This window comes from Ictidomys tridecemlineatus, chromosome 2 (genome assembly GCF_052094955.1).
Source record: "Ictidomys tridecemlineatus isolate mIctTri1 chromosome 2, mIctTri1.hap1, whole genome shotgun sequence".
Lineage (NCBI taxonomy): Eukaryota > Metazoa > Chordata > Mammalia > Rodentia > Sciuridae > Ictidomys > Ictidomys tridecemlineatus.
In genome coordinates this window covers 8,646,477-8,671,850 of record NC_135478.1, presented here as the reverse complement: position 1 = coordinate 8,671,850, position 25,374 = coordinate 8,646,477, and the positions used below count along the sequence as shown (strand labels likewise).

General features: G+C 49.1%; 1 protein-coding gene and 1 non-coding gene across 10 annotated transcripts in view; both read right to left on the bottom strand.

Annotated features, from left to right (window-relative positions):
• The window catches only part of Dnm2 (dynamin 2), an 89,224-nt gene that overhangs the window by 13,325 nt on the left and 50,525 nt on the right, over positions 1-25,374 (bottom strand). For 3 of the 9 annotated variants that reach the window (XM_005336145.5, XM_005336150.5, XM_005336143.5), the window contains exons 6-15: positions 22,434-22,594; positions 18,674-18,816; positions 17,320-17,455; positions 15,735-15,802; positions 15,018-15,156; positions 12,651-12,737; positions 10,223-10,293; positions 6,865-6,916; positions 5,885-5,896; positions 1,876-1,989 (exon numbers count right to left, since the gene is read on the bottom strand). In XM_005336145.5, coding sequence (XP_005336202.1) covers positions 1,876-1,989; positions 5,885-5,896; positions 6,865-6,916; positions 10,223-10,293; positions 12,651-12,737; positions 15,018-15,156; positions 15,735-15,802; positions 17,320-17,455; positions 18,674-18,816; positions 22,434-22,594 — 983 coding nt within the window. Of the gene's footprint in view, positions 1-1,875; positions 1,990-5,884; positions 5,897-6,864; positions 6,917-10,222; positions 10,294-12,650; positions 12,738-13,718; positions 13,858-15,017; positions 15,157-15,734; positions 15,803-17,319; positions 17,456-18,673; positions 18,817-22,433; positions 22,595-25,374 lie in introns of all 9 variants that reach the window. The other 6 variants (XM_005336146.5, XM_005336144.5, XM_040290452.2 and 3 more) reach the window with 3 other exon arrangements.
• Trnav-cac (transfer RNA valine (anticodon CAC)) lies at positions 7,546-7,618 on the bottom strand. Its single transcript has one exon. It is a non-coding gene; the product is annotated as a tRNA-Val (tRNA).

Below are 25,374 nucleotides of genomic sequence, written 5' to 3'. Positions count from 1 at the left end.
AGCTTGGCTTCATCATGGAGAACACCTGGTGTGCTGTCATTGCTGTGCCATCCCAGGGACCACGGGCACTAGCTAGCTGGCTTTGTATCGCAGTGAAGCACTTGGGCAGTGAATGCTAGTCCACGCCATGATCTGGAGCTGGGCCCCAGCATGATCCTAAGAAAAACACCCTCAAAGACTCTGGTTCCCCTTCTGTGAACTGGGGGGTGTTCCCTCATGCAGAATGGCTGGAAGACTAACCTGAGGCGACCACCAGGACAAATCACCAAGAACATGCTAAGAGCCAGGTCCTGCATTTGGCTTAGAACCAGGATTACCCCTTGGACTCCCATAACCCCAGAGAAAGCAGGCCATGGCCTTCACTTTCTAGATAGGAAGACAAGACATAAAGGGGTGAGAATACCTGCTCACGATCCTGGTAGAACACTAGGCATCAAACTCTGGTTCTCACGTTCTTCTTAGGGTGATGAACTGTCAGCTAGGTGCCCAGTTGCCACAGAGTAGCCTTGCGAACAGACTGCTGCCTAGGAGCCCACAAACGGAGCCAGCATTCCCCTCATCTCCCTCTTCTTTTTTTTAGGTACATGAGACTGAACCCAGGAGTGCTTAACCACTGAACCATATTACCAAGCTTTTTTTTTTTTTTTTTTTTTTTGAGACAGGGGTCTTGCTAAGTTGCTCAGGGCCTCGCTAAGTTGTTGAGGCTGGCTTTGAGCTCTTATCCTCCTGCACCACTGGGATTACAGGTGTGTACCACCATATTCAACTCTTCTTTCCCTTCTTGGGGCTGCTAGAAGCCATGTGATGATGGACATGGGGATAGTCTTGGAAAGCAAGGAGGAGCCATGTGTTAAGGTGGTGACGGAGAAGGCGGAGCCCAGGCCCTGGACATTCTGGCAGCAGGGGCACACCAAGCTCACAGACACATGACCAAGAAACAGATTTCTGAATTTCTGCATCCCTTCATTGGGACCTCTGTTACAGACCTAAATTAATAGCCTGCTTAAAGCAATCTTGGCTGAGTTTATGGAGAGAAACTGCATCCCTTATGGTTGGCCCATGTCACTGGGAAGAAGTGGCTTCACTCCCCACCTGCTAAGCTGTGGTTGTCATTATACTGACAGGATCAAGAAATGGGTCAGCCAGGAGTGGAGGGTGGGCAAGCACAGAGCAGAAGTGGCCTGGGTGGCAGTGCCTGTCTGATCTGTTCAGAAGAGGGTCTGCTGGGCCAGGGCTGAGCTGGCTCATAGCTCACTGCCCACAGGTCCACCAAGTGCGTAGTTTCAAGCCAAATGGATGAGCTCCTCGGTAGGACTCCACATGCAACATTGTTCTCTGCAGTTCTTACTCCCACAGTCCCCAGAGGCCTCTACATCTCCTTCTCACAATGACACGAATGTGCATACTGTTCAAAAGACACTTATTATGGATACGCACCACACAGGGGGAAGGGACCATTTATCTCACTTCACAGGTAAGGAAACCAAGGCCCGGAGGGCCTGGCCAAGCCCATGAGTGACAAAACCCACATTCTAGGAGGCTGGCCGTGCACTTGAGTTCCCAACCCTTAGCTGTGGCCTCTCTCATGAGAGTCATGGTGCTCAGACCTAGGGTCCATTTCCAACCTCCTGGCAGCTCTTCACCTCCTGAAGAGCTTCCTGTGGCAACTGACTGCCATCAGGCTCGACCTCACAGGGGACAGCAAGGGGCTGGGTTATGATGAGACATGCCCAGCACACCAAGCCTACCCTCTAGAACCTGCCCCAAATGAACAGTGAATGAGCGAGAGAATGGATAGCTGCTGCCTAGAGGGAGCATGTGTGGGCGTACCCACCCACAACCCCCATCACCCAGCCCTTGCCACCGGCCACTCACCTCCTCATCCTTGTACCAGGATAGTGACTCGGCTGTCAGCACAAACCAGTACTCCTTGGAGCCACCTTTCATCAGACTGATGTTATTGATGGTCAGCCAGCCCCTGCGGATCACCTGGGGGGGAGGACATGGCTTAGTGGGGAACAGTGTTCCATCACCCTGGCTACCCCCCAGCACAGCAGCCAGCACCCTCACCCCACAGCAAAGGCAGGAAGCTGGGGACCATGGCAGAGACACCTCTAGCCCTAAGCCAGGAACCCAACTCCATCTCACCCCAAGCACTCCCAGTTGGAAACCCAGCAGGGTGCCCAGGCAGGTGGGCAGACAGACAGGACAGTAACTCGAGAGCTCAAGTGCTGATAGGGAACCAGGACCCTGTGAGGCCCTCTGTGCTTGAGGCTAACTTGGTTAACCAGGAGGCAAAATGCACGCCCACCTGGTAGAAAGAGGCCCAGGGGAAAATCTGGGGCTTGTGTTCAGGGCAGGGGCACATGGAAGGTGACATCTTCTTTGGATGAGAAAAGGTAACCAGGGGTGCCCTCAGCGTCACCCCTCATGCCCTCTGGCAGGTGGCTGTCACTGGAGGACTGCAGGAGCCGACGCCATGGAATGACTCTCACTCCACTCCAATGACTGCTACCCTTACTACTGGCTCATCTGTGCCCAGGTCACTAGGGTTGGGAGGACATTTCTTCCTAGAGGGCTGGTGACAAAGTCTGGAGCACAGAGGAACCTCCTCAGGGACCCTACAAGGACTATCGGGGTTGGATCATGCCCCAGTGTGGCTTTAAGCCCAGAAATTGCAGTTTTCTCTGCATGGCATCTCAGGGCCCTGGGATGTCTGGCTGTCACTGTCATCGAGTGCAGAGAAGACCCCAGGCCTGCTTAGAGACTTACCTGATGGCTAATTGCAGGCAGCCTAGGGGGCTGGCCACGTTCTTATGCTCCCATGATCCCTGGGACATGGAGGTAGGTACATGTGGACCAGAGCCCCCCGCCCCCCACTGAACTGGGAACCCCAGGCAGTGAAAGCACATGGAGGCACAGACAGGGCTGCCTGGGGCCAAGACAGCAACAGACGGGCCAAGCTCTAGAGGGTGGGCACATGGCCATGACAGCTGGAAGGGCTGGTACTGGGTACTCCCAGGGCAGCACTAGGCAGGAGAACTTGAGATGGGGTCATTAGGGATGAGTTTGGGGCCCGGAAACCTTCCTGGTAGGCAGCTTTGAGAAAGGGCTTCACTGTGCCTACTGGACCTCCCTCCAGGGTACCAAATTTTAACAGGGCCACCAGCCCATGGCCCCTGCCCATGACTGCATATTGTCTTCCAGCTGTAGGCGGCAAGGAAGGCAGAGTGGCAACTAAAGCCCAGGCACCCTGTACTATGCTGAAGTCCCTGCCCAGGCTGGGGACAGCATAAAGTTGTCACTTGGCACCCTTTGTTAAGGTCAAGGGTATAGACTTATCACTTGCTGGGATGAGAAAGAGATCTCAGGACCCCTGCAGCCATCAGGAACATAGGCCAGTAGGCCAAACAAGGTCATGATAGTCTCCCTGACAAGAAGGTGACCATCATCCTAATTTTTCCAAGATGTCCTGATTTTAGCATGGAAGGATGGCTCAGTGTTCTGGAATGTGCTCAATCCCAGACTCACTGGGATAGTTGTTGCACTGTTAGCAAAGCTGGTCTCCAGAAAGACCGCGGCCAAGGCCAAACTGCATAGGACCCAGAAGGGACCTCGTGGTTCTAACAATATGGCCCAGCCCTGAGTGGCTTTCTATGGCGCCCATGTTCTGCTCCTTCATCTACCCAAGGGCAGACAGAGGGATTGCCTCACCCAGGTGTAGGCCAGGGGTTGGCACAGATTAAGAGCATAGTAGGCTTAGGTTTAGTCATGGAATGAAAATAGGGATCCAGGCTGTCCTTGCTCCCCAAAAGAAGAAATCCTGCATGGTGTGGTCTCTGCTCTCCTGGGAGAGAGCTTGCTCCAACCATCCCTCTGTGGCCTGGGCTGCCTGCTTCCCACCTGAGGCTAGGGGAGGCCAGAGCCCACAGACTGTGCTTCAGGGGCATGGCCATGGGCGGGGCCCTTCCCAGAGCACACCCTCAAGGAACAGCATACCCAGGCCTTGGAGCAGGAGGCTGGGGAGTGCGGGCTTCGGTGAGGCCTGGCAAAAGCCCTGAGGCACCTTCCCTTCAGGCCACCTAGAGAGCTGCCTGCATGAGTGCTCAGAAGGGTCAGAGTCTAAATCCCTCCCTAGTGAGCTGTGGGCAGACACCCACGGTGATCCAAAGAAAGGGAATGCCAAGGGGCCATCCCCAGGGGACTGGGCTCATAAGAAAGTGGGAGTGGTACTCCCCAGGGAGACAGGAGAGACAGGTAGGGCTCCGGAGGTCCAGGGTGCACAACTGACAGGCAGGTAGGCGCGCAGAGAGGTAGGCAGGGCCAGCCAGGGGCAGCAGGCAAGCAGCAGTGCAGCTGGGGTCAGCGGGCAGGCTAGGCCAGCCTTCTCTCTTGAGTCAGGGTCCCAGGCAGGGGTGGAAACCATGGCTGGGACACCCAGAGGCCACAGCCATACTCAAGGCTTTATGGCCAGGGTTGTAGAATCTGATAGGAAAAGAATAATGACTAAACATCTGGGATGTGGGGAGGAGGAAAGCAGGCATGTGCCTGAACTGTTTGGGGAAGAAAATTTTCAAGTTCAAAGGAACTTGGTGAGGGGAGGGGTGTGTGGCAAGAGGGAACCACAGGCCTAAAGCCAATCTGTTCCCCAAAACATCCTCCCCATGGGTCTAGGCTTTTGCTTTGGCTCTATCTTTATTTTATCTTCTAGGAACCCAGGCACATCAAAGCCCTGAGATAGCATTGTCTCAGTTACTGATCCTGGGGTTACTGGAAGATTTCTGCAGAGGGTTGGCAGTGGGAGAATGTCCTGGAGAAGGGGGCCTCTATTAAGGCTAGAGCAGTGCTCTCTGAGGTTCAGACTGAGGCTTAGGCCAGCTGCCCGCAGTGAGTGCCTTGAATTGGACTCAGCTCTCAGACGCAAGTGGCCTCTGCCCATTTCTGGGCTGGGCTGAGCCACTCAAGGGCTTGAGCAAGGGGAGGAGGCATTACCTACAGCAGGGATGGCAAATACAATCCACCTTGCCCAGAGCACTGTGGTGAGATTTCTGAGAATGGCAGGAACAGGTACTAGGATTGATTATTGATGTCTGTCCCAGGCAAAGGATAAGGAAAGGGGGCATGTGGAACACCACAGTCTCATTATCTGCTACAGAGGCTAGAGGCTAGTGGCAGCAATCCAGGAAACACACCCTGAATGATTAGACATGCCTGCCATGGATACAGAAGCAGGATTATATGAAGAAATTTTAAAAGCCCTCATCAGTTAGTCACATCGGTCAGGGAATGGGGAGTGGTGGCATATGTATTAGGATACAATGTCAGGATTGATTAGCAATGTCTGCCATTGGCACATGATAGAGGAAAGGTAAATGGGGAAGAGGGCTGAATCAATTAGCCATGCCTGCCATGAGCACAGGAGAGGAAATTTCTGCATATGGAAAAACATGCTCTGGTCAGTAAGTGATGTCTGCACTGGAGGCAGAAAGAGGAGTGACAGCAGCAATAAAAAATTTCAGTAGGGCTTGAGGAGAATCTTCCACAGCCAGGGAAGTGGAGCAGAGGCAGGGATAGTACACAAGCTGATTATTTGCCATCCCTGATCTATAGGACCCTAGGTGAACCCGCCAGGCATCAGTTGGAGAGGTGGGCTTCTGACAAAGGTGGTGGTCAGGTTAGTGTTTCGGTGAGGGCAACTGACACCCAGGACAATGCAAAGTCCAATGACAACTGTGACGTGCGATTTCCAGGTTAGCTCTATTTTTAGTTTTTTTTTTTTTTTTGGGGGGGTTATTTTGTGGGGAAGGGAATGTTACAGGGTGGGCGGGATCTCCACCGATACTAGGTTCTCTAATGTTTGCTACCACACTAAGCAGGTACTTACCAAGATCTCCCCCTTTGAGAATGCAAAGTTAGGGTTGTGGGTAAATCAAGGAAGAGCAGGCAGAGGAAAAGAGACGAAAGGGACATGAGGGGACAGAGAAAAAGCAGGAAAAAGCACAATAATGGGAGAAGAGAGGAGCAGGGAAAAAACAGCAAAAGAAAAAAATTACATGCTATTAATTATATTCATGGTGTTAATATTTAATTCATTATCATCTCTCAAAATGAAAAAGCAACAATGTACATATTACCTATGGCAAGCAGCAAAAAAAAAAAAAAATCATGCAGAGGTTACATTCTTTTTTTTCATCAACTCTATAATCGTGCAAGATAAACAGCAGAGCCCCCGCCCCCATCCCCACCCCCACCTCAGCCTGATGTGGAAAAGGTGGGGACAAGTGGCAGAAACTTTACAAAGACAATGTTTTCTTAAAAAAAAAAAAAATACCCCAAAACAAACAAAAACCCCACCTAATATTGGTATTTATAAAGCCATTGCGAGACCTCTAGCTGGGACAAGTTATCAAGGCTCAGGGTCTGTCTGGGTATGGGATTAAAACCAACCCAGACTTCTCTGAGATGCCTGTGACAATGTAGCCTCCATGGTTCTCACCAACAGGTCCCCAATCCTTGGGGCAGGAGATAGGAATTCAATTTGCTTATAGACACCTTGGGTGATGGTTGTGTCACCCCATCTCGAGGGCCAGGCTTTAATCTTGGCCTTAGATATCAAATAGGACAGCTCCCGATGCATGTGAAATCTGCCCCTTGTGGCCCTACCAAAGCTTCAGCACTCACACTGTTTTTGGAAACACTGATATCTAAGTGGACTTCGGAGGCTAAGAGTGGATGGTCTGGTGCTTAGGGGTGAGCTCCTGGCAGGGCAGTTTATGTGTCAAGTGCCATTACTGGGTTTTGGTCATCTCTTGCACCCTCCCCCACCCCCATGGTGGAATGGTGACTGCAGCCTGGTGAAGCTACCTGGTTGGGGATGGCTCTCTTCTTATTCAGCTGTGTGCTCCTCTGCTGGGCGCTGAAATCAAAGCAGAGAAAGCACATGTGGATGAGATGCCAGGAGGGTCATAAGGAGCAAGAGGCCCTGATTGCCCAGGTGGGGTTCTTTCCTTGGGGGACCAACTGACCAGCTATGGACAGAGGAAGACAGATGCTCTCCGCATGCCGCCCAGGAAAAACAGCTGGGGCCCACAGAACAAGAAAGCACATGTGGCTGAACTAATGCTTCTAGACCCCGATCTCACTACCCCAAAAGTGCCAGTTTTTTTCACAAGATCCTGGAACTTCTAAGAGAGGACAGGAGAAGCTGGAGTGCCAGGTAGCTGGGAGGCAGGCAGGAGGTAACTACAGGGGTACTTCTGCACCAGGATGGTTGAGGGTCAGACACTTGAGGTTTCTCCCTATACTCTCTCTTCCCATTCCTAACACCAATACCAGGTTGTAAGTAGCACTAACCACAAAGCAATCCAGCCCTGGGGGGTCAGACTGTGGGATAGCTGCTGGCTATGAAAATGGCACTAGTCTCTGATTGCTCCTGACCCAAGTCAGAGAACATTTAAGTTCAATTGGGAACCCTATTTGTCTATAGTTGCTGATCTCCTTTCTCTTCCTCCTGCCTTCTTCTTTTTCTTTTTTTCCTTTCTTTTTTGGTGGTGCTGGGGATTGAACCCAGGGCCTTGTACATGTGAGGCAAGCACTCTACCAACTGAGCTATATCCCCAGCCCTCTTTCTTCTTTTTAATGGTACTAGGAATTGAACTCAGACTCTGACACTGGGCCATTGCCCAATCCCTTTTATATTTTGAGGGAGAATCTCGCTAAATTACCCAGGCTGACCTCCAACTTGCAATCCTCTTGCCCCAGTCTCCCAAGCAGCTGGATTACAGGCATGTGCCACCATGCCCAGCTTCTTTTCTTCTCTATCCATCCTATCTCTGGTTACTTCGTATAGGTACAGAAGGCCACTGTATTTTATGTGTGCACCTACTCAACCCCCTTTCTAATATATTTGCCATTCAAATAATCATACTACCACCTGCAAACAATTTACATCTCCATCATATTTTCTTATCTCATTGCCTTAGCTGGAAATTTAAGAATAATATCAAAAAGCAAACCAGCTTGGTTTCATTCCTTTACCTCTGGGGTTTTGTCTTATGGTTTAAGTTGACTGATGGATAAGGCAGAACGAGTGTTTGTGTATGTACAGGAAGTTTCTAGTTCTAAATCAGTAAAGGCTGGAGTATTAAGAATGAAGACAGAATGTTAGTGAACAATTTTCCTAGTGTTCTATGTGATTACCATAGGCCATTTACTATGAGTTGTTTGTAACATTTGTAGGACAGAAAGGAGTGTGACCAATGGCATCTGAGGGAGGTGAGAACGAGCACAGACAATACTCACAGCAAGGGTGGGTGGCAAGAAGTCCCAGATGTGCTGCCCCCTAAAGGCTTCCACCCTTCCTCAAACAGCCCATGTGGTGGGCCCTCGCCCTTGCTGGACCCAATCAGAGATTTCCAGGTACCAAATTCCACATTCTTCCCTGCATCCTATAGGGTCCTCTTGGTGAGAGGTGTGGCCACCAGCTCCTGTCACTTCCACCTTGTCTTGGTTGTCCCCTGCTCTGTTTCTTGGCCTTCCTTCCCTGGGGCCCTGCCTGTCACCTGCTGTCATGACTTTCTCAGGAATGTCTTCTCCAGTCCTCACTCTCCTTTCCCATAGCCCCTTGCCTATTCTCCTTTTCTAGTCTTTCCTTTCTGTCACGTCTTGACCAATGACTCCATCTTCCTAGGCTGGGAGCTCTGAAAGGGAGGGGCTATAGCTGCCTCACTCACTGACCTTATCCAAAGACCCTGAACTGGCCCCATCTCTGAGACAGTGCTCCACTGCTATTCAGTGGACCTCTGGGATATCCCCCTGGGCCTTAGGGCCACCCAGCCAAGGCGTCCCCATTCACACACCAGGGAAAAGGCACACAGCAGGCAATACCCACCCGGTGACCAGTTGCTCAGTATAGTAACAGCTGGGGTAAGTGGGAAGGCCCCGGAATCCAGAGGAAAGAGTGGAGTGGTCAAAGGAAAAACAGGAGAGATTGTGAGAAGGAACTGTGGATGAAGTGTGAGAAGCAGAGACGTCAAAGTGAGGAAAACAGAAGCAAACCAAAGAGAGGGACCAGCGTTTTCTCCCCCGCACACCTGGTGGCAGGGAGAACGGGTGGGAGGGCTGTCTCAGGGCTGAAGTCTGTCTGTCTCAGGCTCTGAGAACTGCACCTAAGCACAGTCCACATCCGGGGCTCCCCAGGCCACCCCCTGTGGGGACAGCCCAGACAGGGCCCTCAGCTTCCTGGGCTTCGGGAGGAGCAACTGATCGTGCCCTCATTCATTCAGTCAATCCACTCATCTCCCACCCACCCAGCCCAGAACATAACCTCCATCCACTTTGTCCAGTTCACTGGTACATTTTCTACCAAAGACCTACACCGTCCAAGTCTCAGCACCAGGAGGTCCTCCTTAAGGAAGCCTCTAGGACTCCAAGGCCAGTCCCCAAAGTCACCCTTGGGACTTTTGGGACCCTCAGAGTCCCCACCTGGCCCCGATCATCCTGTATGCTAACTGCAAGGGTACAAGCCTGTGCTTGCCAGGGCCTTCCTTGGGGGTAGGAACCTGGCCTGTGCTTACATGCTGCTCTATCACTAGATCTGGCACAAGAAGGCACCAGCAGTATCTGCTAAATTGGTACAAGGAAGCTGGTGCCTGGTGGAATGGAACAATCCAAGTGATGTACAAGCTTGTCAAGGGGACCCAGAGGTAATGGAATCAGGGAGGTAACACCCAAGATCATACCATTTTTGTCTAAGACTTGCCTAAATCAAAGCCTGTCCCACATCTGAGTGCCATGAGATTCTGGTTTTAAACCTGCAACATGCCCAGAAGTCACACACACCCCAAACAGCACATCTCACAGAGACCCTCTGAAGTTCAGAGCCTGTAGGAGGCTCTGGCTGTGAAATAGCCAGGTTTGAAACAAGCCACACACTGGTCCACAAAGGCTCTGAGAGTTCTCTGAAGAGAGGAGCACTGCAGTTAGCCAGCCCCACCCCTGAATCTGACCAAGGGCTATCTTTTTATTTCATAAAACTAGCTACTGGGATGCCCACAGAGAACATGTTGGGTGGGGACACTGGGTCAGGGCCCACAAACTCTCTAATGGCTCTGTGCTTAACCAGGGACCCCTGATGACAGAGACCCTCTGGCTCCTCCCTCTTGAGGGAACCTAACTCCTCCCTAGGGCCGCCCCACCAGACACTGTCCCCAAAAGTACATACTTGGCAAATCCAATGAAGTCTTCATGGTTCGTGTTGATGTAGGACTGCTCGATGTCTATCAGAAGAAGAATCTGGGAGAAAGCGGAAATCTGTGGGTATAAAGCCCAGCCAAGAAGGAAGGGGCAGCAGCAGGAGCACTTCATGCACCCTGTCAGCAGAAGGCCCAGAACCACACAGCCTCCCAGGCAAGAGCCAGGATGGGTGGGGCTGGGGGCCCATAAGCATACAGAGGGGACAGGGTACTTCCATGGTCAGGACCGCACACACAAGCAAGACTGAGCTAAACTGGGCAAAGTGGGACATGCTGTAATCCCAGTAACTTGGGAGGCTGAGGCAGGAGGATCACAAGCTCAATGCCAGCCTCAGCAATTTAGTGAGACCCTGCCTCAAAATAAAAAAAGAACTGGGGTTGTAGCTTGGTGGTAAAGTCCTCAGGGTTCTAACCCTAGTAACAGGAAAAAGAAAAAAAGAAAGAAAGAAAAATGACTGCACTAAAAGAGAACAGTGCCAGGCAGCCCAGTGGACCACTGGAGCTGGAGTCTCATTTCGACTCTAAGTAGCCCGCGACCCTGGATCTTTTATTACTAAGCTGTGGAATGGGATTAACAGAAGACTCTACTGCACAGGGTTCAATGTTTTCTTTTTTCTTTGCAGTGCTAGTGATGCAACCCTGGGCCCTGCACATGCTCAGCATGAGCTCGACCACTCAGCTTTGCCCCAGCCAGGTTTCCAGCATTTACAGTGCATCGAATCTTTAGCACCCAATGCGTTATAAATGCTACATTCAAACTAAGGACTTACACAGACATACACATGTGTGGTAGGTATATAACTGTGCATATATTCTATTGTAATACACACCGAATTAATAAAAAAAACAGGTAAAAAGGTAATAGCTAATTTTGAGTAAATAGTATAGACTCTTGTTCTATTTTTGAAATTTTCCCTAATGAAATTACTTCCAAATAAAATGTTAAAACCAAAAAAGAAAACAACAAAAACTGCAAAGATAAACTGGCTAAGTGAGAACATTAAAATAAGATACACACACAAAGGCACCCACACATATGCACATGTCTGCACATACATTTCAGGAAGGATGCAGTCTCAGACACCGGATGGCACCTGCAAACGCAGCGCAAATTCCCTGCAACAATCCCTGTCCGAGTTTAGCCAGGATGAAGGTGCTTGATGGGAAGCACAGGCTCAGAAAGCTCTTTGGCCCAATTCCCATTAAGACCAGGCCAAGCGGCTGGGGAGGAGGAGCTCTCGTGTCCCCAACCAGGCTCCCACTGATCCCTGGCCAGTCACTTTCCCTCTGTGTGCCTTGGAGTTCTCAAAGATAAAATGGGACCTTGGAGGTTGTTGGAGAATGCCTAGGGGTGCTGTGTCCAAGGGGACTCCTGAGGGCTGGTTTCGTAAAGCCCAAATGATCACCCCAGAACTCTCGGACCAGAGCTCTCTGGCATTGTCAACTGTGGGGCACCAGGGGCTGTGTACATTTGCAAGGGACAGCAGCATTTCTGCCAACAATGACAAAATGAATTGGAATCTCCCAGGCTTTTGATAAAACTTCCAGGCTCCAGAAGCTACGAGGCAATGAGGCAACAGTGGACAGGCTCACAGAGGAAACGACTGGTCCAGTGGGAACTAGGGGAAGCCCTCCAGGACAAATGAGCCACGTTCTTCCCCAGTGAAGACCAGAACAGGGGGACTGTTCTAAATAAAACAAGACAAAAGCAAACGCAACACACATGTTCATCTTGGACCTGGATTTAACAGTTGCTATAAGGCCACAAAAAAAGGACAATTAAGGAACAGTGACAACTCACATGTGGAGTCACCTGTGACTCCTGGGGCTCAGCAGGTGACAGATGAGACTGCTACAGAGGAGGGAGGCTATATGGAGTTATGCCCCACTCTCCACCATGGCACCCCAGCTGCCTTCTGGTGAGCACATGGATAGCAGGAGCTGTGCTCCATCCACAGGGACTGCTGCTCAGCACCAACAGCCGCGAGCTCCCAGCATGTGCGACAAGCACCACCAGGAACCCAACGTGCACGGTGCTGGGTCAGGGAAGCCCAGTCACCAGGACAGGTGCTATAGGAGCCCAAACAAAAATCTGCAGGAACAGGGAGGAACTGGGGAGAGATGGGCCTGGGGGTGAAACAGTCTCCCACAGAGGAGCACAAGGGTGGGAACCTGCGGGGAGGTCACAGAATCATAAGATATAATTTGGAATTGTTTTTTAAATAGTGCTGGGGATCAAACATGCATGAGGCAAGCAGCCTGCCAGCGAGCCACATCCTCAGCCCACCACGCTAAACCTTGATCAGTGCTCTATGCATTTGTCAGAACTTACAGAACCTACACTCAAAACTGATGACATAAAATTTATACCTGGAAAATAAGACAAAGTGCCAATACCTGGTCCTTGGTTCTCCCCTCTCGCTCCCGGATGTAAGTGGTGACAATTCGCTCTGTCTCCTCTCGCAATCGAGGGTAAGAGCTGAGCTAGGGAACAAGCAGAGGGCTCGTGTTGGTGGGGTCCTAGTGGCCTGACCAGGGAGAAACACGAACCACACAAGTGGAAAATGCAAGGGGAGTGACATGGGGGGCCAAATCCCCACTCTGTTCCCATCTCACAGCTGCTCCAGCTGGGAGACAAGAACAGGACGGTGGGCAGGGGGCGGAGTGGAGAGAGGGAGAGGGTGCGCATGCATGCACAAGGAGCTGCTTTGTGAGCCAGAGATTGGTAGGTGAAAGGTGGCAGAGAAAGTGAATGGCATGGATTTGCCACTCAAGGTTCCAGCAGGCCCCTCTTGCACAGCGCTGGGTGACAAGACCATGGAGGTGCTTGCCAAGTTTGTGAGTGTCTAGCACCTCCTCTAGGATAACGAGGGCAGCATCTGGGCTATCCACCTCGGAGGGACCCCCTTGCCAGACACCATTCCTTACTGTTGCATTTCTGGCACCCACTGGGCTAACACCCCAGGGCCCCTCACCTTTGTCTGCAGCAGTGACTGAACCAAACCACACTTGTGTGGGAGTCACACCTTTCGTGGTTTGGGTGAAATCCACAAGTTGGGGAAAATGGATTGGTTAGTCAAATTGCCCCTGAAAACCTCTCAAATGCCCTATAATCTAAACACGTGTGGGTCTACAAGTTGACAATGTTTCAGAGCTTTGGTGATAGCTGGGAAACCACTCTTCTCCAAGGGTCACAGGGATAGGCACTGCTTTGTAAAAGCAATGCATTTGACAATGTCAAAGGCCTCCGGTCCCCACTGTACCTGAAACTGCAAAGGTGGGATGTGTTTGTGACCCAACTCCCACAGCTGCCCATGCAAAGTTGAGATATCAACAGGTGACAACTGGTCCACAGAAGGGGATTCCTACCGAGGCAGAATTTTCCAGATGCTTGGGTTGAGACAAACAAATGGAAGGGATAAGATGGGGGACAAATGCGGAGGCGATAAGAACAAAACCTGTTACCTTCTCAGCACACTTTTTAATGACTGTGGCCAGTTCTGAGACCACGAGATCAACACACTTCAAACTTGGCTCTTTGAGTTTTACAATCTGTTTTTTCACAATGGCTTCAAAGGCCATGTCCGGGGTGAAGAGCCCCGTCCTGGGTCATGCGGAAGATGGGACGAAGTAGAAAGACACCCAGGGATAGTGCAGGCCACACACACAAGACAGGAGACAGAGAGAGAGAAGAAACGAGAATCAGCTGGTTAGTACGTGCATGGAGGGCCTGTGCCCACATTTGCCCCGGAAGCTGCTTCAGATCACAGAGGCTTGGAGGGGAAGGGAGGGGAGGACTGGTCTGGCATTTAATTATGGAGGTGCTATGGATCACCATGATCTGTGAACAGCTATGATGGGTGGAGGCCTTGAATGGTCACATTCATGACAAAGGGTTCTAGGATGATAATCAGCAACCCAAGCAGGTTTGGTTTCCCCCTTTTCCAATTGAAGGAGCTTAAGAAGCAAATGGGGGCTTTTCCAGACTAAGAACAAAGATATCAAGCAGAAATTCCCTGCCAACCCAGAGCGTTGAGGACATCATGGTCGCACAAGCACAGACTGCCCGCTGGGAAGCATTTGAGTGGCTTGGCCAAAGCGTGCTGCCCTGGGAAACAGGCCCTTCTGGGAGCCCGACACGTCCTGCTGAGTGGAGGCAGCCGCCTGTGAAAGCTGGCACCCAGGTACTTGTGATCAGATGGGCTGAGGACAGGCTGGGTAGGGGGTGGGGTACGTGGCATGGGGTGCAGGGGAGCTGGCGGGGGGCACTTGGGAGATCAGGAGGCTTTATCAAGCTGGGCACTAAGTATTTGTTATGTTGTTGGCATCTGGGCCTTTCCCAGCACCATGGGGAAACAGAAGGAGTTGGCTCCAGAGAAGCCAGAGGATACTGGGCATTTGTCACAAAGGGGTGACAGTCAAGTAGATTCAGGGGCTTGGCCTCCAGCAGCTGACGTGGGGTCCCTCTCTGCTTCCCAGAAGGCAGCAAAGCAACAGCCCAGTGAAGCCCCAATTCCACCAGATACATGCTAGGCTTGGTATCAGGGCCCCAGGGAGGCCTGTCCACATGTCTGGCCAGTTCTGGAGGCCTGACACCCCCCCAGTGGGCCCTGGCTGACATGGTCCCATCCCTTCCTCTGGATAGAGGTCAAGTTCTTGGAAATTTAGGTAACTTAGGGGATGACCAACACTGGGGGCCTGATACCAAACTCCCATACCCGGGTTTCCACAAGGCCAGGAGTCACCCTGCCAGGGATCCAATACCTTACTGGTACACTGCCTAACTGTATTGATTAGCTCCTGGATAACCAGGTCGACACATTTCAGACAGGGCTCTTTCAGCTTGACGACCTGCTTTTTCACAATGGCCTCGAACGCCAAGTCCGGGGTGAAGAGCCCAGTCCTAAAACCATCCGTACCCGGGGGGCAGGGGAGATAAGTCAGAGAGAAACAAAGCATGATCAGAAATTTCCTAAGTACTGGCTGGGTCCCCAAGGAAGAAGAAGGTTACATCAAATCTGGGGATCAGATGCCTGAGTCCACAGTGGGGAAACCCAAGGTGACCCAAGGACCCAATGGCAATAAAGGCTGGCTAATTGGAAAGACTACCTTTGTTAGAATAAGAAGGGGACCCAAGACTCTCATGAGGGACCTTCGATGAGGATAAATTTGAGATTTCTATGAACCCGACTCAAGTCTGCCCTACCCTGCCCCAGACCATCTGGGGTAAGCTCTCTTAGTTTACCAGTGACTAAGGCTCAACCAATCAGCTGTGTCTAACCCTGGGGCCATGCTATGCACGGTGGCCTGCAAAAGATTCAGGAAGGACTGAAACATGCCCCCCTTCAATGCCTTTAGCGACCCAAAAGGACAGGCTTACAGCTCTTGAAAATCACCCAAGAGCCTCACAATTGGGGTGCCCAGAGGTTTGGGAAGCCCAACTGGCTAGAGGGTGTCACTGTGGAGGAGAAGGAAACTTGCCTGACTCCATGAATGTTCTTAATGGCATAGCTGATCTCTCGTCTTAAGTCTTTCTCATCAAACTCCATCTGAGAAGAGATAAGCCAAACAAATGAAGGGAGGTCCCTGGGGTACCCCAGCACAGGTGTGTACTTGGGGAAGGTGATTTCCTAGCACAGTTGTATTCATAGGATAAATTATTTAATTCAAGAATAAAAATTTAAAAATTATAACCCAGTTTCAGCAAAGATGTTCTAAAACTAACACTCTCACATGGTTTGTATAAAGTAATAATCTCTCCAAAACATTTCTATACTTCTTACTAGTTCCAATACTCTAGAAATTCATCTTAAGGAATTAAGAAAGATTTACCAACATGCACAGAACTTTTCAGTAGCTGCCGAAAAGTGTAAATAGAACCTAAATGATCAAAAATGGGAGATAGATTAAGTACATGATGGGACAGCCATAAAACAGGATATTATTTGCCACTAACAATTTGTTATATGTTGATAACTAGTTTGGGAAGATGGTTACTGCATGAAAAATGCATGTCACAAAGAGGCATAATTTGTTTTTTGATTACAAAATAGATATGTATATACAATTATGGATAAGGACACATGCTGTGTTTGTGGCAGGCTTACCCATCTGCACAGAAATAATTCAGAAAATATGCCTAGCTAAGTGTTAATAGGCCTTGTCTGTGGCTATTAGGATTATGGGTATTTCTCTCCTTTTATTGAAAAGCATTTTATTTATTTTTTTTAAAAAATGTTATATGCTCATCATAAAAAATGTAAAGTGTCCAATAAATCACCAAAAAAGGAAGGGAAGGAGGAAAGAAGGATCCCAAATCCCAGGCTCCAGAGCTGACATTTTCAAGAACATCTTGGCAGATCTGTCCATACAGATGTAGTCCTAGACATTTACATACAATTTCACACAGAAGGCTGTTATTATGCCATGTACATATACACCGTATCTGCAGGCTCCATAACTGGTTCTACCTTTAACAACATGTTGAGGACATTTTTCCTTGCAAGTTTACCTCCATTTTCTGTCGTCTCTTGGTATCCACAGTGGATGACTCTAGGATCCTCCCCCAATACACCATATCTAGGGATGCTCAAGTCCTTTATATATACTATGCCATGCGTGTAATATTTACATAGAACCTATGCATATCTTTCCACATTTCTAGATGATTTATAATACCTAACACAAAGTAAATGCTATGTAAATAGCTACACTGTTTTGCACAGGGAATAATGACAAGAAAGTTCTGAAGTGTTCAGTACAGATGTTTTTTCTTTTCTAGTATTTTCGATCTGCAGTTGGTTAAACCTGTGAATGTGAAACACATGAACTTGGAGGGCTGACAGAATTAGCAAAGAACATATATTGGTTTTTATCAATGCAAACAAATGGGATTTAAATATAATTTTGCCCCGAACTCCTAAGCTGCCCACTGGGGGAAGAAAGCCCATGGGGATGCCTCCTCTGGGCCATGGTCTACCCACAGACATTATGGCCAGAAAGACCAGAGTCAAGGCCAAGAGGGAGGGTGCCTGGCTAGAGATGGGGCCCATCTCCGGGGTGCTACCTTCACCAGCTCAAAGGGAAAGCGCTCATGGAAGATGCGATTGATTCGGGCGCCCCCTGAGAGCTCCAGCGTGTCCACTTGGTCTCCTGAGCCCTCGATTCTTTTCTCAAAGTCCACCCCAAATTGCTGGACCATCCTATGAAGAAAAAGAAAACACAAATGTCAAAGCCGAGGTGTCTGCATGGCTCTGGAATTATGTTCCCAGTTGAACCATGATGTACTTGCTTGCTTCATTTTTAGCAGCAAAATATAGGCTTATACTAAAACAAATCAATAAAATACAAGAGCTGCTGAGGGCAAACGTTTGCAAAGCCTCTTGAGATTATCCTCCCACTGAACCTGAGGGGGTTAATTATTTTTCTTAGTTTCCAGATGAAGATCTGACATCACAGCTACTCAACCTCTACCCTGAGGCTCAACCTGACTTGGCAGATGGGGGTGTAAAAAGGTAGCCCCTCTGGGGCTGGGGCCTAGCACGTGTGAGGCACTGGGTTCGATTCTCAGCACCACATATAAATAAGTAAATAAATAAAATAAAAGTCCATCAACAACTAAAACTAAAAGAAAAAAAATTAATATAAAAAAGGTAGCCCCTTCAGCAACTCAGGTGGCTACACAGGTTCCCTTTCCAGCCTGTTCAGGTGGGGTCTGTACCACTGATGAGTGCTGAGGCTTGGACAGGCAAAGTTGTCCCCTGCACCTCAGTTTTTCATGTGCAAAGTGGTGGATAGGAACAACATCTACCTCACACTGTCACTGTTGAGAACTGATGGCATTTGTGCATTTCATCAACTTCAAAAAGTCGCTGACCCTAAAATACATAGTTATTCTGTGCACTCACAAAAAAGAAAAATGCTTCCAACTAATAGTAATTCACCTCAGACTCCCAGTGCCAGAAGTTAACTGGCCATCCTCCTGCCTCAGCCTCTCCAGTAGTTGGGATTACAGGTGTACACTGCCATGCTCAGCATTTTTTTTTAAACATATATTTATTTTTTAGTTGAACACAATATCTTCATAATATTTATTTATTTTTATGTGGTGCTGAGGATGGAACCCAGGGCCTCGCACGTGCTAGGCGGGCGCTCTACCGCTGAGCCACCACCCGAGCCCCATGCTCAGCTTTTTACCATATGTTTTGCTACTTACTAATTTTCTGTCCCATTCCTTCCTCCCTGGGGAGAGGGATGGGCACCTGCCCTATTCACTGCCACACCATGGTGCGTAGGATAAGGTCTGGCACACAGGTGGTTCTCAACAAATACTTGCTGAATGAATGAACAGACAACAAGGTCAAATGGGCACCCAGCCCGGGATGCTGTGGGAAGGTGGGAGGGAAAGGAGAGGCACATACTGTAGCAGGGCTTTGGTTTTCCGTGTGGGGTCATCGGGACGGAAATTCTTATACTCCTCTACCTCCTTCTCTAGGGACAGCAGCTGACTTTGCAGCTTGCTGCGTAGGGCTGGCAGTGACTCCCGGATGTGGTTGGTCAGTTGCTGCAAGAGAAGGGCAGATAACAGGGAGGTCATTGTGGGCAGGAAACCAGGAAGGTGCAGGCCCTGTTTTCCCCATGGAGGGCCAATGCCACCTGAGACCAGCACACTCCTCAGCCTCAAGTAAAAGCAACAGAAAAAGTATCCAGCAATGGACACGCTTACGCCCAGGCTAAAAGAGGGGCCACGACTGAGTGATCACCCTTGCCATAGGGCACTGGGTGGTCAATGAGGCAGTCACACCACGGAAGACACACAGATGCTGACAAGGAGGCAAAGAGGGCAGGATGCCTGCTGACCCGGGACATCCGCCTCGGTACCACTCAGTGAGAAGTCCGCGCAGCCCCGCAGAACCCACTGACCAGAGGACCGACAGTGACAATCCTGCAAACTTAGGTGGAAAAGATATCCTGAGAAGAACACAATGCACATACGACGGGCTCCCTGCTGTGAAAGAAAGGCAGCACCTGCATTTGCCTCAACACAAGTTTCTGAAGAAACTAACACAGAAGACGGTGGATTGGAGCATAGAGAGGGCTAGTCAGAGGATGGCCTTCTCAGTGCTCCCTTTTGCTTTACTGTTCTGCTTTAGTTAATTTATTTTTTGTGGTGCTTAGAATGGGGCCCAGGACCTCCCGCACGCCAGTGCCCTACCGCTGAACTACACCCCCAGCCCCTTATTCTGCTTTTGAACTGTATGAATCTGATATCTGTTAATCTCTGAAAGGGAGGTTCATGGCAGAAAAAAGACAGGGAATGACCCACAAGATGTGCTGTTTGACAGAAAACTAGATATGGAATGGGGGTAAGCTACTGCCATCTAGGGCAGGGGGAAAAAGGGATAGGGATATAGCTCAGTGCAGGGCACTTGCTTAGCACACACAGGCCCTGGGTTCCATCCCCCACTTAATGGGAAAAAAAATGGTAAGGAAGAGGGGGTAAAGGAGGAGGAAGAGGAAGAAGGGAAGGAAGGTGGGGTGCGGTGGCACACACCTGCAATCCAGCTACTCAGTAGGCCAAAGCTGAGGGATCATAAGTCTCGAGGCCAGCCTGGGCAATTAAGCAAAATCCTATCTCAAACAAAGGGGGTAGGGGTGCTGGGGATGTAACTCAGTAGGACAGCACCCTGGATTCAATCCCCAGTAACCCCCCCCCCAAAAAAAAGAGAAGGGAAAATAGGGAGAAAAGTAAAAAGGAGAAAAGAAGGAAAGGAAGGGAGGGAGGGGAAGAGGGAGGAAAGGACGAGGAGGAAGCAGTGGAGTCGGGGAGGGGAAGGAGGGATATACAGTGTAGACATGTCCCTCTCTTCAGGCCCTAGAAGAAAACACAGGAAGCGATGACAAAGGTCACCTCTGGAAAAGGCACAAGCATCCATTACAGGAAAGGAAGAAATGGGACAGTCACTATGGAGATGGATGACCTTTTTTCCCCCTAATACAAGATAAAGGAAAAAAAAATGAATGAAAAAAACAAAACCCATAAAATCAGCCACTACCCAAAAAGTGAACACCAGAATTCTGCTGCCACCTGTCTCTAATAGAAGAGAATTTTCTAAGTATCTATCAAGCTAGAAAAGAGGCATAAAGAAGCCTCTCATCTGTGGTGTGGCTCTAATAGGCCACCCCGGAGTTCTCTGTAAGCAGGGGTCCCTGCCTCCATGACCCAGCCCACAGGCCCCTCTCTATGGGAGCCGAGAGTCTCAAATGGTGGGGATTGATGCTTGGGGCTCTGCAGACCTTTACTCCCGTCAGATCCTACAGTATTTAACTTGGGGAAACACTGTCCCAGAAAGTCACCCAATGTGAAAGGGGCCAACCCTTCCTGACTCCTAAGGGGCCTCTGGGCCACTCACCCATGGGCCCCTGGGAGGCCTTAGCCAGCTGCAGTGGAGGTTTCCTTCCTTTTTTCTGCCTCCTCCCCTCTGCTGAGGCCTGCCTACTTCCGGTCCTGGAGGGCCTCTCCTAAGGGAGGCTGACTTCCCTCTTCCCTCCCCTGAGCTGCCTGCTCTGTGTTACCTCTGGTCCCCACCCCAGTCCAAGTTAACACTTGATCATCCATTTACCTGGTGGCTTGCTCCCTGGCCCACCACTAAAAATAAGCCTTCCCTGATCTCCAATACCACACATACATACACACAGAGGGACAAGAAGAAAGTCCTCCGGGTGGACAGGATCTGTTCTCACAGTGCCACTGGGTCCCCAGTTTGTGCATGAAGGTATGACCTTCAGATTGCTGTTCTGAGGCCATCATCCTGAAGCTGCCAGAAAGCAGGAAGCACTTTGAGAAGTCCCCATTCTCCCTTTCTTATCATAAACAATGCCTGCAGTCGGGGATCCCTACTCCATCTGCTCTCCTTTGTCCCATACTATCTCCAGGAGATCTGTCCCTGTAGTAAAGAGCCCTTCTTTACTCTTTGCTGTAGCTGCTTAGTTCCCAAAAGCTGGCCCCTGATCTGCCCAACCACAGGGACAACTGAGAGGGCAACACTGTCTGGGAAAACCCGGAAATCAGTGAAGGCCAGGCCAGGTACAGCCTATCACCTGTTTCTACACAACGCCACAGCAGGGAGTCTACCCCCCAGGGAAATCTATACATCTATACATCTACAAAATGATACAAACTATATATCTACAAAATGATACAAACTATAGCTGTTTATTGACCAGGAAGATTAGAAACCATCTCAAGCACTTGAGAAAAAAACAATAAACCTGTTGAGCAGATTAGGGCTCAGTTCTGGGAGTAAGGAAGGGTCCATAACTATCGGGATGGCGCTCCCCAAGGTAAGTGTGGAGCAGAAAAAAAGCAAGGCAGCAGGAATCCCTGACTATCATGGTTATGGTAAGGGAGAAGAGGGACTTCTCACAGTTCTTTCTGTTTTCATGGACAAAAAAAAAAATTCAGGCAGGGTAATGATGGTGGAGCCCATGGAAGGAAAGTTTTCACTGTATACATTTCAATATTATTTTTGTTTATGAACCCTAGGAATACACTACCTCAAAAAGAGGGATGGGAAAACAATCCAGTTCCAGGGTGGCTGTTGCCATGTATCAGTATACTGCATGCAGCATCTGTGCTGTACACTGAACACACATGGCCCTGCTGATTCCAGATGCCAGCCCTAGGAAGCAGGCACAGTGACCATTCTCAATCGGTGGACCCAAGAGGAGAGAACCTTGGAAAAGCTGGGCCGGGACCACACATCTGAGGCTGGGCTGGGTTTTGGAACCTCGAGGTTCAGACTGCAGAGTCTTCCTACTTAGCTGCAGTCAGGTACTGAAGGCCACCTGGCTTTGCTTTAGTCCAGGCAACCTTAATCCAGGTCACCAACTCCAGAATTGCATGCAAACTTCTGAGCCTTTGACTAAATTACAATGGCAATTAAAAAAACAAAAAATAATGGCAATATTAAAAAGTCAAATACCAACAGATTGAACCAACCCAATCCTATCAGGTTCCATATTAAAAGCACTCATTGTGGAGTAATAATGTGGATTGAACCCATTTTACTAAAAAAACCCTGCTGGTTTAGACTGAAGATGGTACAAGTATGGACAGTGGCTGTTGTGCAGTATGCAGACTGTTCCACTATACACAGAGACCCCAAATCCTCATGGTACCTGATTCAGGGTCTTCTGCAGGTGTGGGGTGCCCATGCGATCAGCCATGTGCCGGTAGGCTGGGTGGGAGAGGAAGAACTTCCTCTCCGCTGCCAGTGCTGCACGGATGTCCTTCTTGCCCTCAATGTCCTTCTGGCTGCGGTTCACCACACCAATGTAGCCTGTGGGAAGACACAGTAAGGATAAGGCCTTGGTCAGGAGCACTAAGGTGCCCGGGTATCTACTATGGGCATAAAATGGGCAGGGCCAGGTTTGGGTGTAGAGATGGACGTGTGGAGACTGGGACACATGGGTCAACACACAATACTCAGAAAAAACTGACAGTGCAATGCAGCAGAAAGTGGTATGGAAAAGCAATATAAATGTTTGGAGGAACGACAACTCATATCCAGTCTGTGGGACAGATGCCAGAAAAAAGCTAAAGACAGTTACAAGGCAATCAGAAGGCAGCTAAATCTTGCTAGACATTAAAAGCTACTACAGGGCTGAGATGATATGGCACAGCGGCAGAACACTTACTAGCATGCAAGAAGCCCTGGGTTCCATTCCCACCACCCCAAAAAACAAAGCAAAGAAACACAGAGACAAAAACAAACAGACACCACCACCACAACTACAAAGCTACTATGTTTTCAATATCTGGCATACTGGGACCTTATGCATAGAGGGATGAAAGGCACCAAATAGAAAATCCAAAAACACCATTAGAAGTAGATGGGAACTGAAGATTTCAAAATTGGTGGCATAAAAGCTTTGCCAAAATTATTTGGCAAAGAAAAAAACCTGGGTTCTGCTGGCAAAGAATCAACATTGGGTGCCTACCAAAATGAACTTTCAAGGGATCACAGATCCCCACAGAAAAAAGAAAACTAGAAAAAAACTTGAAGAAAACATGAGTGATTAAAAAAAAAAAAAAGATTGCAATTGTTTTCTGGAATGAAACACAAGAAAATAGTTAAAAGTAATCAAGTGAGAGAGCTGGAGGTGTGGCTTAGTGGAATCAGGAGATTATCTCCTCAATTTGTTGCTTTCAGTATAATTTTCAACTTTTCCAATAGTAAAAAACACTTTTAGAATAAAAATGCTAGTCTGGAAAAAGATATACAATATTTGAAAATAAAGAAACCTGGAGAGAAGAGGGGCAAGGGATGGCATTCAAAAAGGCAGAACATGGGCTAGTGCAGGGGCACACACCTGTAATCCCAGCAACTTGGGAGCCTGAGGCAGGATGGCAAGTTCAAGGCCAGCCTAGGTAACTTAGCCAGACCCTGTATCAAAGTAAAAAATAAAAAGGGCTGGAGATGTAGCTCTGTGGTAGAGTGCCCTGGGTTCAATCCCTAGTACTATGAACAAACAAACAAAATGTCAGAACATGGGAGGACACATCGAGCCCAGAACGTTGGGGTCCAGGTGAGGAACCCTATCTTTTTAAATGAATGAACACACAGATTAAAAAAATAACAATAAGGAAAAAAGGAATATATTAAAAAGAAAAAAAGAGTGGGGATAAAGCTCAGTGGTAGAGCACTTGCAAGGTCCTGGGTTCAATCACCAGCAGAGCCCCTACCCCCAACAGAAAAAAGAGAGAGAGAGAGAGAGAGAGAGAGAGAGAGAGAGAGAGAGGGAGGGAGGGAGGGAGGGAGAAAGAAAGGAGAGAGAGAGAGAGAGAGAGAGAGGGAGGGAGGGAGGGAGAAAGAAAGGAGAGAGAGAGAGAGAGAGAGAAAAAAAGAAAAAAGAAAAGAAACCTAGAACAGCCAGGACTCCCTGAATCCAGGCAGGAGGCACTCAGCACTAAGGGTATACAGATGGGTATCATGAAAAATAAAGAACTTTACCTAGCTATTTGGGAGGCTGAGGCAGGAAGATCACAAGTTTGAGGCCAGCCTCAGCATCTTAGCAAGACCTGTCTCAAAAATAAAATAAAAAAACAAAAAGGGCTGGGGATGTAGCTCAGTAGAAGTGAGCGCCCCTGGGTTCAATTCTCAGTACCACAAATCAAAAACAAAAAGAACATCACCTAGTAGCAGACACAGATACAGTTGTTGCTATTGTTATCAACATAATTAAAACTGGAAAGGTAATGGCAAAAGGTCCAAAGTGACAAATGTCTTGTACTCATACTCCATGTGGTATATGAGAACACCAGTGGTGGGGGTTGTACATGTTTCTCTTGGGGTGCCTGCCATTTACATTGCTAAGACTTGTGTAGACAGGATGGCTCCTGTCTTCTTCATAAGCTGTCATTATGTCCATTTTATAGATGGAGAAACTGAGGCATGCCAACATGAAGTCAGAGTAGACTCTGAACCTAGAACCCTGTCAAGCCATACTCAATACTGTACATGTATCAGAATACAGAGGGAAATATCAGGGTGGGGCAGACAGAGGTCATCTGGCTTGGACTTCGGTTCCTTTAAAGGTACTAGAGTTGCAAATGTCTTGTAAACCAGGAATAAGGATCCAGTGGGAAGGACTTTTATTTTGTGGTGCTAGGAGATGAAACTCAGGGCCTCCTGCACAACACCCTCAGATCTCAGGGGGAGGAGTTCTGAAGCCACATGGAGAGGGAAGAAACTGAGAAAGAGAGAGCCTGAGATCACGAGACAATATGGGAGCAGGCCCACGCGAGTTGTCCTCCATGACAAGAGGAAGGAGTTATGTGGTCATTAGTGAGGAATGAGGTACACAAGGTCCATGCCATTGGATTCTTAGCTCAGCTAGTGCCCATAGATGCTGAGCACACCCCTGATCCCAGAGGCTAAGGGGGAGGCTCAAGACCATTCCAGGGAGCTCAGGGCAGAGTGGCTGGTCAAGGGTGTGGGGCTGGCTTCCTCTTAGCCCCAGCACTTCCTTCCTCAACGCTGGCTGGTAGCTGACTCACTTCTCAGACCCTGATCCTCACAGCAAAGTGGGTTTTTAGATTTGGCCTCTGACCATGCTC